The sequence below is a fragment of the Trachurus japonicus genome, chromosome 9 (assembly GCF_045865225.1).
Source record: "Trachurus japonicus isolate A0001 chromosome 9, Traja_1.0".
NCBI classification, from domain to species: Eukaryota; Metazoa; Chordata; class Actinopteri; order Carangiformes; family Carangidae; genus Trachurus; species Trachurus japonicus.
The window spans coordinates 34,831,274-34,849,879 of NC_140915.1; the positions used below are offsets into that span (position 1 = coordinate 34,831,274).

The 18,606-nt window shown below is 41.5% G+C and overlaps 1 protein-coding gene across 4 annotated transcripts in view; it reads left to right on the forward strand.

Annotated features, from left to right (window-relative positions):
- Positions 1 to 18,606, forward strand: part of tncb (tenascin Cb) — a 138,439-nt gene that overhangs the window by 90,353 nt on the left and 29,480 nt on the right. For all 4 annotated transcript variants that reach the window (XM_085787627.1, XM_085787625.1, XM_085787626.1 and 1 more), the window contains 4 exons: positions 11,026 to 11,295; positions 12,756 to 12,941; positions 14,747 to 14,836; positions 15,748 to 16,011. In XM_085787627.1, coding sequence (XP_085643753.1) covers positions 11,026 to 11,295; positions 12,756 to 12,941; positions 14,747 to 14,836; positions 15,748 to 16,011 — 810 coding nt within the window. The remainder of the gene's footprint in view (positions 1 to 11,025; positions 11,296 to 12,755; positions 12,942 to 14,746; positions 14,837 to 15,747; positions 16,012 to 18,606) is intronic.

The following is an 18,606-nucleotide window of genomic DNA, read 5'->3' on the forward strand; positions in this document are numbered from 1 at the left end:
AATGATTAACTTTTTCTTCTTGCTGATGTTCTGGAGATTCACTTTAGTTTTGTGGTACATTTGGAGGAGGGCGTTCATCTCCGCAGTTTGCAAAATTCCGTTTTTGCTATCATAAATGATGAACATTAACTGTTCCTGGTTTAAGAAATCTAATCCTGCTCTACACATGTGGCTGTGTGGTGGCTCTTGGAGAAGCTGTGGGGTAGAATCTTAATGCACCATCTGAATATGACGAGCGTTTCCACAGATTTAGTTGCACTCAAGCGATCACATAATAAGTGGTGTGTAGTATGGTTGTCTGCGCACAAGCGGGAGCCTGAAAGTCCTGGTTTGTTCGGCTTTGGGTTTTCCCGCCTGCAGGCACGTCTCCTGTCCTGTAGGAGGACTTTGGGACTGCAGCTGGTGATGCTGGATCTTGTTCTGCTCAGTTGGAGAACTGGTTCATGTGCTGCTCCACAAAACTCAATGAGGCTGCAGAGCCGGATAAGGACTGCTGTCTCCAGCTGCAGTAAGCAGTGCTGGCTGTTTGACAGTTAGCATGGTCTGGTTAGAAGAGACCAAACTATTCAGATCAAGTATCTACATATTGACTGATTGATTTTGTATATGCTGGGACTGGCTCATGGGGCCTCGCATTGACCGATGGAGGCAGTTCAGAGTGGTGTGTGTATGTAAGGTGACAGCAACTATGTCTTCAGCCTGTCTTTTAATGGCACAATCTGAATGATTCATCTGAAAGTAATATAAGCCAAAGTGAAATCATCCAAGATATAAGATCCTAAGATTGCCCATCCTTACTACGGAGTATAGAAACCTGTACAACTGCTCTCAGTTATCACAATAGGTGGAAAGGACCCAGACTTTATCAGATTATTATTTCCTCTTTAGACAAGAATATGTCCCTATTCCATCTTTGCAAGAATTTGTAGATTGCAATGAAACCCATTTACCTGTTGGGTGACACTTTGATGCCTATCTCTATAACACATTATAACCATACTTATACTGAGTTATAATGCAGTTATAGCACTATATAACTATAGTTATAAACACTCATACATGATCATAATGCTTTATAACAATAATTATAACACACTGTAAAGCATTTTATCATGACTTATAAGGACAGGCATTATAATAGGTTATAATTGTTAGTAACTCGCTGACGATGCCCACATCAATAATGCATTATAAATATAGTTATAATGTGTTATAATTGGCTTATAAACGTGTATAACTATCATTATAAATACTCATAAATTATCATAAGGCAGCACTTTGGTCAACTGAGGTTGTTTTAAATGTGCTTTATAAATAAATTGTGACTTGTGACTTGACTAAGACTTTATAACAATAAGCATAACACATTTTAGAGCATTATAACTCTATTATAATACTTGACCTTATAAGACATTATAAAATGCTCTATGGTGTGTTATGCTTATTGTTATAAAGCCTTGTGATAATTTATGAGTGTTTAAAATGATAGTTATACATGTTTACAAGCCAATTATAACACATTATAACTATATTTATAATGCATTATCGATGTGGGCATTGTCAGCCAGTTACAAACGTCATGATAAAATGCTTTATAGTGTGTTATGGTAATTGTTATAAAGCATTATGATCATTTATGAGTGTTTATAACTATAGTTATACAGTGCTACAACTGCATTATAACTCATTATAAGTATGGTTAATGTGTTATAGAGATAGGCGTCAAATAAAGTGTTACCTGTTGGCTTTATTACCATCCCTGCTGCCTTGACACAACAAATGGAAATTGTATAAAGTACATGTTCTGTAGGAGTTAAATTGGCCAATTTGTGCAACACCTTAATGAAATCATTTGTAGTGAACACTTGGTAAGTTTAAGGACAAAGAGATAAGGGATGGACAGTCTATTCATTCTGGATAAATTCTTTGCTCCTCATGAACCTTAAAAAGACTTGACCCTCCGAAACGTATTCATACAGTGCAGCAATAAATCCCTGGCTAGTGGGTTCTAGAAAAGCTAAATGAAATAGAAAGCTGCACCGTATATCAAGTAAATGCAGTCTTGACCTCTCAGTATTAGTCCCAACAACTCTATTAGAAACACATTTGCCAGAGAATAAGCCCTAAACTCTCTATTCAGGGGTTCAGCCAGTGGTGCAGATTGAAAAAGTGGATTTTTTTTTTTTTTAGAAATAGAGGTTGTTGTGGAATAAAATGTCACTTACAGCTGTCAAAGCTAAAGTGCAGACACAGGTTGTCACCTTCATACCTCTGCGTAGGTTCATTGAATTCTATATCTGGCTTATCCATCTTGGAGCAGCTCCCAGCAGAGCATTGTAAACAGGCCGACATGTCAGCCCTGACTGATTAGCTCATTAGATTTCATTGTATTGTTGTGATTTAGTGGCGGTAGTAAAAAGAGATATGGATTTCCAGCCCTATTGGTAAGTTATGAGATATCTCCACAGCTCCATCAGGCTATAAAGCCCAATGGCTTGTAACACTCTCAGGAACTCTGGGGGGTTGGGGGGGGTAAAAATCAAAAGAGAAAATGGGGTTGAATGTGTGACTTCACCTGCCAGATCAACCTTCAACCACAAAACTATTTGAGACTTGACCAGGAGGGGGGTAGAGGTTACACTGCTCCAACTCCTGGTCAAGTTGTTAAATGTGTATTTTTCTTAAAGTGGGGGGGGGGGGCATGGTGGACTGAAACTGAAACCTTCATTCACACTGCGCTAGGCTCCCCCCAGGGAGATTTCAGTTTCAGCAGAGCGCAGCAATGTTTGCCATACATTCAGCATTAGGTTTAATACACATGCAGCGGCTCCTTCCAGCTGCGGGTCAGGCCACTTCTCTGCTTATTTATGGTGTGAAAATGGTCTGCAGTGTTTGACCGACGAATGCATGGAAATACCATTAGAGGTCTGTCATTACCTTTTTTGTGTGTGCCTGTGTTTTTGTCAACCCAGCAGTAAGAGCCAGTTTGATAAATGACACTGATAACTAAGTGTAGAGCACATTAAGGGGAGACATTACAGGTGAATAGGGTAAAAAAATATAACACATATCACCATGAAATTCCCATGTTTATCACTTACATTAAGACAAATATTTTTTGTATTACAAGTTTTGTCAGATTTGATGTTTAAACATGTAAATGAGGCAATATCTAATTAAATATGTGCTAATTTGCATACATTTCCAGAACCAAAGTCTGAACAATGGATAAAGCCACTTTCCAAATTCTTGTTCTATTTTGTTGACATATTAGAGTCAGAAGTTTTTACAGAGGGGATTGTGGATATCTCTTTTTATCACTCTGTAAATGAGAAAATACTGTCACCAGCCCCCCCCCGCAAAAAATCAGATTTTGCCCTGTTTTTAGGAATCAGGCTGTGAATGATATATCAACAATCCCCTCTGGAAAAACCTTCAGGATATAGACAGGAATGAAAGAGTCTGAGGAAAAACTAATTTTGAGAAAACAGCCATTAAAGACTTGTACAGTAAAATTCCATAGATTGTTAATGTAAATCGTACTTTTACAATTGGTTGCGGACATGTAGGAAATGACAATGTTTGAGCCTACATCATTGTCCAGGAGAGAGGGAGCTTTACAGTGATACCTGACATGACATGGGTCAGACATAGGTACAACACAGTATGTCACAGCAGCATGTTAACTTTTTGTAAATTTAGGAGAAATCTACGGATGAAATAGACACAATGAAGTAAAATAACCACCTTAATGTGAATTTTCTACCATTTCTTTAGATTTTTCTGAAAGAATACATGTTAAGGAAGAAAACTATAGCCCAAAATCTCCACTAAATCTCTGGTCTTTTTCTCATTTCTTCTATAGTTCAGCTGCTGAGAAGGAAATGCAGTGATAATGTCGACTGTGCAGCTTTTATTGTATTATGATGCTTTCTCCTCCGTTCTTATGAGTTGCACATAATGTTCTGCATTGTAAGGAAACTATACAGTATCTTCAACTCTAAATGATGACACTCTTGTGAGAAAAGTCATATTGGCAACAGAATGTTTTTCATGATTTGATCCCTGGCTGCAACCACAAGACCTGAAGTCATTCAAGACAGTTTTATATTCTTTATACAACAAAATATAAAACACAGTTTATCACCTTTTTTTATCATCTAAAAGAGTAAAGACATGTTTATTATCCTACCAGATGTTTGAAAAGTTTGAATTCAGCAGTTACATCACCATGTTTGCCTCCACTGTAGGTAGTTGTCAATGTTTCATTAGATCTTGGTTCGTAGAGCAAAAGAACACTGCACACCTTGGCCTGCATCATAAAACCCTTGCATCTGTTGATTTTATGTCATATAAATGATAAAGAGAGATGTTGGAACACAAAATGTTTCTTGCAAAAGGAATCAATATCTAGCCTGCTAACAACTGTCATTCTTTCATGTGGACATGTCCCTCATGACCCTATTTTGTACATCTTGTATTGAGTCTGTGCTTACCTTCTCACTGATGAGCTGGAACCTCAGCATCAGGTCAAAAACTGCACTCACTAAAATACGTAATAAAGTTGGGTGGTAAGATACAGGGAGTACAGCAGAGCAGAGCAGAGCTCACTCTCTGATCTGTTCAGCAGACAGGTGGGGAGAAAGGCTGGAAGCAGTCTGTCAGATGCCACCCAGCCCCTGTTCACTCAGTTTCAGACTTTGCTCTCTGGTTCCATTTAGGTTCCCCCCTATTAAGAGCAACAGGTACAAGCACTCCTTTGTCTTACAGCCACCTCTATCGTAGATTCTGGCCTGGAGAAGCGACAGTAAGCCTTAAAGGGGACATATTATGGAAATATCACTTTTTGAAGGCTCTTTAACATATATTTGGGTTTGGAAAATCTGTAATTTTCAGGCTCCCTAGGTTGAAATGTATGTGGTTTTATGAGCTGTTCCCTCAGTTGTCTTCCAGTGATGTAACTGTGTTTCGAATTTGCATAATACCGCCCCTACCTAGTACCAGTAGAAGGGGAGGGGCAAGCAGTGGTTCATTTGCATAAATTTAAAGGGACAGGCACTGAAACCAGCCGTTCTGAACAGGGCTGTTTTGAGAGGATGAAAAGAGCTGTGATGTTTGATCCTTGGGGGGATTTTGACCAAATCATGTCACAGACATCTTTTGGCCATCTTTATGTAACATGAACAGGAGGTAATGGGCTTTATGCACAGCTCCACTACTTCCTGAACTTAAGCCAGCTCCTTTATTTCCTGTCTTACATTATTGGACCAACTGATTAATTAGTTCAGGAAGTAGTGGAGCTGTGCATAAAGCCTATTCATTAAGGAGTTTACATCAAGATGAGGGATTCTGTCATAGCACCAGCAACTGACTGGCAAAAAACAAACAAACAAAGATTTGGTTGTTTAGAACATTAGGCCTACTTTCATCAGCGGCACAAAAAAAAGTAGGAAAAACAAAAAAAACAAAGAGCAGAGCAATTTCTCCTCCTCAGCTAAAACCTTGTACGATAAGAACAAATCAAAGAGGGTGAATGTTTTTTTCTAGCTTTGATTAATGCATGCTTTTATTTGAGCACACCCACGTGCCAGCACTACTTGGATTATGAGGTTGGGAATTATCTGTGTTGCTCTCTGCCGCTCTCCCATTACACCACCTTGCAGCGCGTACTGTGGGATTTGCATGCTGAAGGGTTAATTGTGTGCAGCGGCTCCCTCTGCTCCTCTCCTCTCCTCTCTCTCCTCCCCCTCCAACCCAAACCCACAATGGGTGGGAGGCACCAGTCAGTCAAGCAATCAGGCTCGGAGGGTCACCGGCCTCCCAGGAGAATGGTATTGTGGGACACCGGGACGTCACACCCGGAGCCGTCTCAGATGACAAATCTGTGTTAATCTCAAACATAGATTCATCGTTTTATCAGCCCTGCACAGAGGCTTGACTTTCCTCAAGTTGTTTTCCATGTGACAAATCAATTTGGGCACTGGTGAAAAGGCGCCCTTCATGGGCACCGGGATTTTGATCTATAAATAGTTTGAACAACCTCATAAATGCAAGAGGACTGTCACATTTGTCAGTACCTACATTGCCAAAATGACTGTATTCATTGCATATAACACCCAGGCATCCCTGCAGACTCAACCTGTGCTTCCTACCTTCATGGTGTATGGTCAGGGTCAGGATTCATTTCCATCAACAGCTGGAGCAAGGAAAAAAGCAATGTGATATAACCACGATACAAAAAGAAAGTAGAGCCTTTTGTGAAGAAAAATAGATTTGACTGCTGCATCTGCTGCTGTCGCTTATGGCAACTCATGTGTAAAAAAGCATATTATAGTGGTCAAAGTAAGACATGAAGGTAAGAAAAAATACAAGTATATAATAACTGGCAACGTGGAGTGAAGCATAATGGACCCTGTCAAGTTTCATTCCAGTAGGCGTTGAAATTCAGCCCTAAATGAACTGTAAGTTCTGCAGTGTCCCTGTGTTAACTTTCCTCTTCTCCACAGTGATGTAGCTAGCAGCTCTATTCAGCTCATTGTGGAGTTCATGTTGATACGTGTGCAAGTCTGGCCGCTTTTCCTCTGTTTTGCTAACCCTCCTCCCGGCCATGTGCATTTGCTTTCAACGAGCGGTGGAAAACGTTAGCTATACATCCATTCTACCTGTAACATGTTACAAGTCATTTATTTAACCATCATAATTACTCTGAAGCTGTTTAATTAGGGAAAAAATGTAGCATAACTTGAAAATTCTGCATAGTTCCTCTTTAAAATATGACAGTGGCTATTCATTAGGAAACTGAAAGTAAGTCCAGATTTGGTGACTTGTTAAAGAGGAACTATGCACAATTTTTACCTTAAAGGTGTTCAGAAATGGCCGTTTGTCCTGTCGTGGCTGTTTGTCCTGTTTGTCATGGCTGTTTGTCGTGGAGTTTGAGTTGCCGCACAAGTTTACCCGAGTAAGGAAAATGAATTTGATTGGTCGTTATCAAGCGGGCGGGATATTCAATGTTTGGGGCGGGGCCAAGCTCAGTGTGTGTATGTGTGTGTGCGAGTGTGTTTAGCTAACGTAGCTAACTGTTAGCTAGCGAGGCTATGTGATGGACGCAGGGATCTGGAGGAGGAGAGTGGAGTAGGGACGGAGGAGAGTTTGGGTCGGTGGTGGTGGACGAGTCTCCTCGTTTTTCTCAGATGATTGATTGACGGATGACGGATCCGATATCATTGGCTGACGAATTGTGAGCAACGTGACGCATAATCCGTGCGCCTGCATTATCCAATGTGAAAAAAAACTACCACACTTTCACTGCGGATTTACTTGAAAATAGAATTTTGCACAAAGTTTGGCCTACATCGTCTAATAGATGAATGATTACACTAATTTTAAGACCCATAGTGGGCTTCATTCAATTTTCTTTTCTGAACACCTTTAATTAAACTGTTTCGGAGTGATTGTGATGGATAAATGACTTGTTCCAGGGAGGCTCTCCTTCCACCTAGCGTCTCCTAGTCGAAAATCAACCTTGCAAGATCAGCACCTCCAGCCTGGCTTCATTGAAAAAAAAATGCACATGACCAAGGGCGAGGGAGGAGGGTTAGTTGTATTGTAAAATATGCACTTGGACTGCAGGGGGAGCTCTGTAGAGAAAAAAAACGACCAAAACAGGGAAAAAGCAACCATAGTTCCCCTTTACATACGGTCTATGCTCGTTCACCTCAAACAGATGCACTAACTGTGCTTGATGTGGTACCATGCTTGACCACATATTCAATTGTTGTTCCCTTTTTAAAAACAAGTTGTCCAAATCAAGCTAACTTTAGCTCTGTTTGCCACAGTGACAGACAGCAGTCACACATTTAAAAGGTTTGCTGTGAGCGGTTCAACTCTCGAGGCAGTGAAACAGTCAGCATATGATTCTTGTCAAAACACCCATGTCTGTTGTTTTCTATGTAAAGTCCTGAAGCACAGAGTAGGAGAGGGATTAATGCTGGTGGGTTTGGCCGGCTTCGTGTCAGACAACTCAGAAATAGACTCGGGCACAGGCAAGACATCAGCAGGATTGGCCAACTGAGGGACAGGGGAGACATTGGGCAGGACACAGGGACAGAGGGGATGTCAGCCAGGGCAGACAGGGTGTTGTTGGTCTTGTTCAGAGTCTCACTGATTGTTGATAGCTGGGCAGCAGAGGCTCAAGGTTGCTGGGGAACCAGTGGCCAAAAATGAAGTCTGAATATTCTTCGGAAATAATTGGGTGCAAACATAGACAAGGCAAAGCAATGCAGCTTTATTTATAGGGCTATAGCACATTTCATACCAAGTGGCAACTGAATGTGCTTTACATAAAAACAAAACATTTAACAGTAAGAATTGGAAACAGAAAAAAACATAAAATTATTAAAAATTAAAATAAAACCCCAAATAGTAGAAATTGGAAATGAAACATACAATTAAAAGCAAGAAAAAGAATAAAAGAAAGTACAGAAACAAAACAAAAAACAAAAACTAGACTAAAATAGAGCATACAATATGAGTTTGCAGCATGAAATATTGATTTGTATTAAAACAATTAAGAGGACTTACAGTGCAAATATCCAAGATTGAGATTTAAAGTTCTTTAAAAGAGCTCAGCTGTAAGCACATGAAAAAGAGAAATGTTTTTAACCTGGATTTAAAAATGCTTCGGGGCCGATTTCCTTTCTACTGGTAGTTTGTTCCAGTTGTTTGCAGCATAACAGCTAAATGCTGCTTAGACAGATGAATAATTTGGAGAAGTGATATAAATATGAAAATGCTGGGATGGCTCACTGTAGCTTGAACATAACTTTATCTTGAGGTTCTTCATTCTTCCATCTACGACCAGTAAGTCTTTTATTTGTATCCAGGGCTCCCTGCAGAGCGGTGTACCTATTACATCCTCTCTCTGCAGCAGGGTTGGGTAGTGAAATCTGGGATCCTTACCAGATGGTGCTTGTTGAATTACTTGCTAGTTTCAGCTTGACCTACATTTAATTTTCAGTTCATTGAAGTGATTTTGTGTGACCGGTGTCCGTCATGTAGCTAACGCATTCAGCGCGACCGCCCAGGCCAAGTCACGGGGCAGACAGCTGTGACCGCGTTTTCTTTCTAAACCTAATATTACATTTTCACAATCAAATGTTTGGATTTTTTTTTCTCGAATTGAATTATATAATCAAATTTACAATGTTTGTTGACGGCATTACCGTGGAGCTGAAGGACTTGGCTGATTGAGTTCTCCATGATGCAACGCCCACGTGTACCCCCTGAGATATCTGAGGGAATTTGCCAGATGAGTCCGGGGAGACAGGGGGATGGTCAAGGTCTCTTCCAGATCGAGATCAGACCTGCCGGTCAGTTTGGGAATAGGAACTGACAGTGGACCGGCTGGCCTGGGACAGGGGGGGCTGCAGGCTCATGAACCTGAGCCAGAACAGCCCAGAGCGCAGGCTGAAGTGCAGGCTAATGGTTAATAAGCTGACGTCAGGGGACAGAATGTTACCTGTCTAGGATGCTGTCTGAAGAGCAGCTGGTCACCTTGGAGACTAGCTGGAGGCCTGCAGACTGTGGGTTAGCCAACTGGGATGCTGAGTAGGGGCTAACAGGCTAGCTAACGGGCTAGCCGACTCAGGAGCTTTTCTTCCATTCACCAAACCAGACATGTCTGCTGAGTCTGTTATTTCATCAGTTCACATTTTCACTGCACAGTCAGAGAGAACGCAAACTCCAACATGAAGCGGCTCGGCTGATGCAGCGAGGATGCTTTGATAATGAAAAGAAACGGGTTTACAGGCAGATGGGGAAATGAACTGCTCGGTAATTGACAGACATAGGCATAATAGAATACCACACATGAAGAAGCGTATCCAGGAATAAGAGCAGATTAACAAAGAAGACACTCAGGAAATTAATCTCAAAATGAAAAAGAGACAAGCTGACAGAGTGAGAGGAACAAGTGAAACTAATCAGTCAGCGCAGATGATCAAAGAGGCAGTAAACAGAGAGGAGCAGGAGGCAGAACCACAGTGGACACAAAGGATTCATGATGAGTATCTGCAGGTAGTGACAAGTTATTAAAGTCACAATGATACAAAACATGCTTCATCAGCAAATATGCAAATTATGATGGGTCACCTTTTTCAACCACTTGAAATTACAGCTAGTTGCCTATTGTTTCCAGTTGAAGACAAAGGTCTGAAGGATTTTATTTACTGACACACAAATACGAGACAGGAAGTTCTGCGATGGGTTAACTGTAATTTATGCATGTGTTCTCTGATTTATTGAAATCATATTTTTCATTAATGTGAAGTTTGTTAATAGATCTGCCCCTTCATACAATTATATCTGCTATACATGCAGAGTATACAGGTCATGAGTGTATGGAAATCAGTCATTGTCATTTTCAGAATAAAAGTCATGTTTATTTTGAATTCAGTTTGAACCTTTTATTTCTAAATGCTGCAATAAGATAAAATGAGACAATCAGAATAAAATAATAACAGCATGATTTAATTGCCCAAATGAGTCCAGTTTAAAGGGATAGTTCAACATTTTGGCAAATTGACCCATTGTCATCATCCCTATAGTTTTAGGAGTAGGTTACGAGACAGAGTTGTTTTTGAGGTAAATTCATGCAAAACCGCTGATGTGCGTTCCCGTCGGGGCAGTTTTCCGGCAAGCGGTCTCTGCATTTGCCTTGAAAACAACTCTGTCTCGTAACGTTCCGTTGTCCACTTGTCCACCAGAGCATTGTGGAGTTGTTGGATTGTGTATTTGATGAGTTTGATGGGGGAAACCAAGAAATTCCATTAGCCTCCGTAGTGTAACAATGAGCAGCTCGCGGCTCTGCTCCGCCGTTCTAAAAATAGCTTGCACCGACAATCAAACCTACTCCTAAAACTATAGGGATTATAGCACTGGGCAAATTTGCCAAAATGTTGAACTATCGATTCAAAGAATGAGTTAATTTGATTAATAACCCTCTCTATGTCACCCCTCCCTCTCTAGTGATCGATGCCCCCAGCCAGGTGAACGTACGTGACGTGACCGACACCACGGCTCTGGTGACATGGTTCCAGCCGGTGGCAGCGGTGGAAGGCGTGAGCGTGTCCTACGGGCCCAGCTCCAACCCTGCTGACCGCACCGTCATGGAGCTGTCCTCCACTGAAACCCAGTACCACCTGGGAGGACTCGCCCCTGACACCCAGTACGAGGTGTCTCTGACAGCTCGGACAGGAGACAGGACCAGCATTCCTGTTTATGAGTTCTTCCTCACAGGTCAGGGGAGTAACAATGTACTATGTTGCATTGCTGTTTATTATAGTATAATATCCTCAAGACCATGCATGCTTTAATTATGGATTATATCCTGTTGCATGATTGAAGAACCAAATGTCCTCCCAAATTCACTCAAATGTATATAAATATTTAACATGATATGACAGCAGGTCTTTTATGATTGTTTGTGGTTTGGTCATAATGACTTAGAAGTCCTCATCATGACTTTGAACTTCTCCCATAACTAGCCAGGTCCTACTTTTTTAAAGGAAATTCTATATTCAACAACTTAGGAGCCATTTTTATACCTAAGATCAGACCTGGGCATTTTACGGCCAGTGAGCTTTTACTTTTAAATGTTTAACTGAAACGTCTATGCCTCCTCCTGTCGCACATGATAGAGATAATGGGATTATTATTATCATTATAATAATAATTATTACATTTGTGTATTAATGTAACAATTGTTCTTATAATAAGATGCTGTTTGGAGTGATTTTTGATATAATAATACTAATAGGGTGAGTGCACTGTATGTTTTCGAGATTTGATCTCAACGGTAAAATTAAGGTACAGGGTGACAAAAATTTGTGTGGCCCTCAACAATGATCTGGGTTTCAAGTAAGGCCCCCTAGGAAAAATAACTGCCCACCCCTGCCTTAGAAGCTTTCTCATTACAGTCCCTGGTTATTGTGTATTTAAAACATGCACATGAATCACATACATACATATATATCTAAATATCAGATGTATCATGTATATATTATATAGAGTGTATAGTGGTGATAAGCCTAAAAGGGACTACATTAGGGTCATGTTAAAGCCCCAGTGTGTAACTTATTTGGCTTTTTATTAGCAAAAATCAAATATGGCTTTCATAAATACGTATCTCACTGAAGTCGAATCACACCTGCATACAAAATGAAAGCTTTCTCGTACCTTAGAATGAGTTGTTACAAGTCGTTACAAATACATAAGTGGGCAACGCACTGAACCGAGGCGGCCATGTTGCATCGCCATTATTTACGTTGAGTGGCAGCGTGACCGTAGGTAACCATAGAAACTCAGCGGAGCTGTCGGCTCGGGGAGAAAGTTTTCCAGGTAGTGCCTGTTAAAACTGTCACCACTGTGTAGTGTGAGGAAGAACGGAGACACTGATGTTGCATTCAGGTGCAGTCAGGCAGACGGCCGTCGGCAATACGACAATACGACATCACCATGACAACATATTCATAGTCACGCCTGTATTGTTTTGCCTCGTGCTGGCGGACCACTTGTTTACATAGACGCTTGTTTATCCTGTTACATGCAGCGTCTGTTGTCTGTCTGACGTCTGCCCGATTTCACGTGAATGCAACATCAAGAATACGTTCCGATATGCAACCGCACCGCTAGATGGGGGGAATTCCTACATATTATACCTTTAAAATGACAACAACAAATGAACTTGTGCGTGTCAGACCTGGACGCCCCCAGAGACCTGCAGACAGTGGAGCTGACGGATGAGAGCATCACCCTGGAGTGGAGGAACAGTCAGGCTCAGGTGGACAACTACCGCATCAAGTATGGACCTCTGTCTGGAGGAGAGCACGGAGAGCTGCTCTTCCCCCCTGGACCCAAAGACACCACTCAGGCTAAGATCACAGGTACTACACACACACACACACAGACACACACACAGCCATTATTACCTTACAGGTTGCCAGGTTGTTGAGCTGTGCTGCATTATCCAGAGAAGTGTCTCTGTCATTTACCCTTTCCTGTTATAAATGCAACAAAATAATAGAAACAGTAGGACACCACAACAGGTGTGCATCCACTTTTATTTTCAGCAATATCAAGTTACATGAATCAAATAACTGCCACATCTTATAGATTCAGCAGCAGAATATGCCGCAGGTTCACAGCCTCATGCACCACTAAGGTTTGACACTTTTCATTTGTTGCAGTTCTACACGGTTCATCACGACTTCCTCAATTGATTCTGGCTTTTATTTTGAAAAAAAAAAAAAAGTAAAATACTTGGGTTAGAAGTTACAGATTTAGAAGTACACCAAGTACATAAACAACAACTTGTTACAGTGTAAGTTCCACTTTCCACTTTCTCAGAATTGTTATGTCATCAGTCAGAAATAGACAAATGCATCCACTCACTCAACAAGTCATCAGACCAGCAGTCTTTAGTTTAGTTAACCAGCATGTTTATATTGGGATCCTGATTACGATACCAGATTGTCACAGAAGTCATTAATGGACAGATGTTAAAACGGACAAATTGACGTCTGGTCTGTTAATTCATTAAAACACAAGATCATTTAGACGAGCACGAGGAGAAAGAGCAAGAGAGTCTGAGTCTCTGCTGAGAGTGTAGCAGTTGGTTGAGAATGACAGTCACAATAGAACCTGTTTTAGTGGAAGTAAAATATTACACATCTTATTATATTATATAAGACCTCTTAATTAAAAGAGCAAAACTTGTTGCGATCAGTGTGAGGCTGCTCAAATGGAGTGTTTAACGGAACTGTCTGTGTTGCTCCATTTTAAATAGTCGGTGTTACATTCAGACTGCTTATTTCCTGCTCATTACTTTTCATTCTCGTAGTTAAATGCCAACCATGGGCAACACAGGCATTTCATCACAATACCAGCCAGGGGCGTCTGACATTCAGACTTGTTTCACTATGAGATCTTGCAGAAAAGTGGACGATCTATCGGCCCCACTGACATTATAAAGCCGTGGCGGATGTGAGTTTGTTTGTTTTTTTCTGTTTATCTCCACACTAGGATTAGACACCATGAGAAACAACATAAAAAGCTTCTAAAAATGGGTTAACAGTGTTTTTGTCAGACCCCATTCTTTGTCCTTGGGAGGCCCGTCCCGTGGAAATAAAAGGCCACATCGATTCAGCCGACGCCCCCCCCCCCCTCCTCTGCTCCACAAACACCTCAGCACTTCTTTCACGCAGTTATTATCTGTAATTGCCTTCACGCTCATGGTTTTATTGATAATGAGTTTCCTGGGCATTAGGTGTAATTTCATGCTGCAAGATTCTGTGTGTGATGACCTCTGTGGGAGTTAATAAAGGAATTAGAGGCGATCGGGCCCAGAGAGGGCTTAATTGTGGAGACCAAAGGGCCACCAGAGTCTGGCATATCATAGCAAGTAGTGTTTCTGCGCTGCGACAAGGGCCCTATAGATCCATCAATGCAAATACAACACTGATGTTCCACGGTGAGCGCAGACCTACCATGAAATGCAATTAGGCTGCCATCTATTATGCAATCAAGCCGCATGAGAGCGTTTTTGTGCTTGCCATAGGCACTGGAACCATTAGCTCAAACAGCTGGCCACTTGACTGCGGAGCCTCCCCATCGTTCATTTAGTGACACCTCAGTGGATTTGTACAAACAAAACATGCTTCTGGATCACTGTGTTGTTATTTGTGTGCAGGCCTGAGACCCGGCACAGAGTATGGGATGGGCGTCACAGCCGTGAAGGATGAGAGGGAGAGCCTTCCCACGACGACCAATGCGGTGACGGGTAAGATATCTGCATACATACACATGCACCTCATACAGTTACATTTTGGTTGTTGTTCTCTCTCCTTCTCTTACTGGTAAAGCTTTGGAATTCTTTGTCTTGTTTTCTGCCTTGGTTAAAGCGTATGCATGGGAAGCCATTCAGATGTAGCATCATAAAATAACCCCCCCAAGAAATCCCATGAGCCTCTGTAGCGTAGCTCTGAGCAGCTCGCTGCTCTGCTCCGCCATTCTAAAAACAGCTTGCACCGACAATTAAAGGTAACGAACCTACTAAGACTATAGGGATTATGGCAATGGGCCAATTTGCCAAAATGTTAAACTATTCCTTTAAAGGCAAGGGAAAGACGTTGCCTCCAAGATGTAGAATTGAAGAGAAACACACATTTCAGGAACTCTGACTTGTATCATCAGAACAGACATGTCCTGCAATTTTTAGCCTCCTCTCATATTTAATAGTCTACTCTTCTACAAAAAAAAGAAAATCGAACCACGTGTCTAACCATGGGTCTGATATCAAGATGTGAATCGAATCCTGACTTTGGTGTATCGTTACAGGCTTAGTGTGAATTTACAGTTCTGTAAATGAAATAAATCCAGAGTCAGCATCAGTATTTGGCCATAGACAGTGCACTGCACACATACTGTCTGGTCAGCTGTCTGCCTCTGTGCCTCGCCTGGTAGATCGCATAATGATTTTATCAGCTGACATCATATGTGAACTTATAAGGATTGGACCGTAGGTGTAACAGACTTACAAGGTTTTTACCTTGTCTGTTTTTTTTTTCACATTTAACAAGCTTCATCTAAACTGTGTAACGTTGTTAAGTCTCAGACGACGGCCTCGGGGTTTGCCTCAGACAAGCTGTGAATCCATTCACCACCTCCCTTCCCTTCTTCCTCTCTAATTAGCCCTGGACGCTCCCAAGGACCTGACCGTCGCGGAGGTGACGGAGACCACTATTATGCTGGAGTGGACGCGCCCCCTGGCCAAACTGGACTCGTACCGGCTGGTCTTCGTCTCGGCCGACGGACACAGGTCTGAGGAAGTGGTCCCGAGCAGTTCTGAGTCTTTTACCCTGAGGAGCCTGACGCCCGGCATGCTGTACACCATCAGCATCACGGCTGAGAGGGGCCGCAGGAGCAGCGCCCCGGCAACCGTCTCAGCACCCACAGGTCAGCACCGCCAGAAAACACGCACACATTTTCAAACAGAGCATTTTTAATTCTATAGTGGTGCCTTGTTTGATATTACAGAGGAAACAGTGGGATTTCACTCATGCCTACATGATAAAACTGACATTACATTACCTCGCTCTGTATTTTTACCCATGCGATTTCTGTCGGAGGCTTTTTGGTATAATTGATTCGTTCAAACTACAAAAAACCTCAAGTCGTATCCATGGAGATAGTTTGAGCTCTCCAGAAACACCGTCCTGAATATTCTAACACTAAGACCTTGCCTCAGACTGTTTTCAGTGCAGCTACTTTCTTTTAAAGAAATAGTCTCTTCAAGAACTACTGAAAGTGAATTCTGTGGATTAAGCAGGGTAACAAGAGCCAAAGTGAACTCCTTTTTTTTTTTTTTTTAAAGCTGCACTCACATCTTTGCATGAGTCAGGTTTCTTCATATTTCCAAGAGAGGAAGTAAAAAATCTTTACCTTTGACTGCATTAGTAGTCCAGACTTGGCATGTGTGAGATTCAGAAAGTGTGAAATGTGTGTGAGACAGAGGCTCCTCTGAGCGTAGCTTCCTGTTTCCATGAACTTTGTAGCTGGTGGCGCAGGGTCGGAGAAGAAGTTCTCATTAACCAAAACTTCAGTTTTTTGTCCTTTTTTTTTAGTGCTGCGGCCAAACTGAAGGCAATGAATTGAATTCATTGTTAGCTTCTCAATGTAAGACACTTTGTCTCTACACCCCCCTCCCCCCCTCCGTCAAGGTCCATTTGTAGCATGTAGGATTATTTTTCTTTTTGCCCATTTTTTTTTCTTAAATCAAAACAAGAAAAGACAAATGAGGTGACTGTGGTCTATTTTTCGTGCTGCGGTCAGGCTGCCTCCGAGCCAAACATTTCACAAGTAAATCTTCCAGTTATGCAATGAGTGCCCATTAAATGCATGGCTACAGGCAAAAATCGATACGGCATGAGGGAAAAGTTGGTGAGTCTCTGGAATAACTGTTTTTTGTTGCATTTTTGTGGACTGCACGCTGCCAAGAGGAACATTATACAGACTTCTATGTGTGTGTGTGTGTTTGTGTGGATGTGGGTGGGTGAGTGCGCACGTGCATGTGTCTACTCTCTATGTCTACTTGTCTGTGTGCTCATGTGTGGCACGTATGATTGAGAGACTGATAGAGACTGAGTGAGGCTTTGGGTGTTAGCGTGTGTGCATGTGCGTGTGTGTGTGTGTGAGCGCGTGGGAGGCTGGGAGCTTGTATGGACATGTGTGCATGCTGCAAAATGTTCATTCATGTGATAATTGTTGGCGTAAGCCCTGCTCCCCTCTGGTTTTGTGCGATTTGACCACGATGAACTGTGGGCCTGTCAGATAAAAGGCCACATGCTGGGACTCCTGTTAAAACATTGTCTCGGGGAAAATCAGCAGCCCTCTAATCCACAGCCCGGCCGATCTGCTGCCTTTATCATCCCCAGACATGTAGCACAAACACAGATCACACTCTCCTACAGGACGGATTGGAGGAAAGAGGAGGGGTGGACGAGGTGACACCAGGTTTGGAGGCTGAGTGGGGACTGAATCATTCTGACAATCGCTTAAACAATTGCAGGAATTAAACGCAGCGAGTAAACCTGCTGATTCAACACCGAGACAAAATATGTTCCTAAACATCAACATAGATTTATTTTATGATGTAAAAAAATAAGATGTAGAGACAAAGCAGTATGATAAGACCACGGGAGTCGGTCAACAAAAGACAGGATTATCATAATTTAATCTAATCAGTTGACTGGGACAGAATCACAGACTGACTGACACTGAAAGAACAATGAGAGCAAATGTAGAAATGATAATGACACATTCAATGACTGTTTGTACAAATGAGAACTGAACAAACACATCTGACCACACATTATTAACACAGAGGTGTCATAAACTGATATCAGAGTGCAGGTGGTCATATACTATGTATGTCTATATGTATACATATATATATATATATATATATATATATATACACAGTATACATATATATATATATATATATATATATGTGTGTGTGTGTGTATTATTATTGTGTTTGATCACCCATGTACATTTATTCATATGGTTTTGGTGTCATCAGTCCGTCCTATGATGACGTGCATGATTCTCGACGCATGAGAACAGAAAGCATGAACAAGGCAAGATCATTGTCCTGCATGAACAGACGTGATCTATGCCGCAGCCTTGAGCCTCACTGTGAAGACTGATGCATTCTTAATGCTGTAGTCTTCTATGAATGAACTTGTATCAAATGACAGATATCAGAATCACAAAGTGATATCTCAGGAGCCCATTTGATGTAGTGACAACACAAATCGCCGCCTGCATGACGCGACAACAACTGAAACTGAACTTTAAAGGGTTAACCGAAATTGAAGTTAACCCTTCGAAGTTCAGTTTCAGTTTAGTCATTATACTAATTATTTGATGTAAACATTGCTAAACCTGGTTAGAAACATGAGCTAAAAAAAATAAAACAGGTCATCACAGGTATCACTTTGCAAGTTGTTTTATTAACATTAAACAATACTATTAATACTTTTAAAC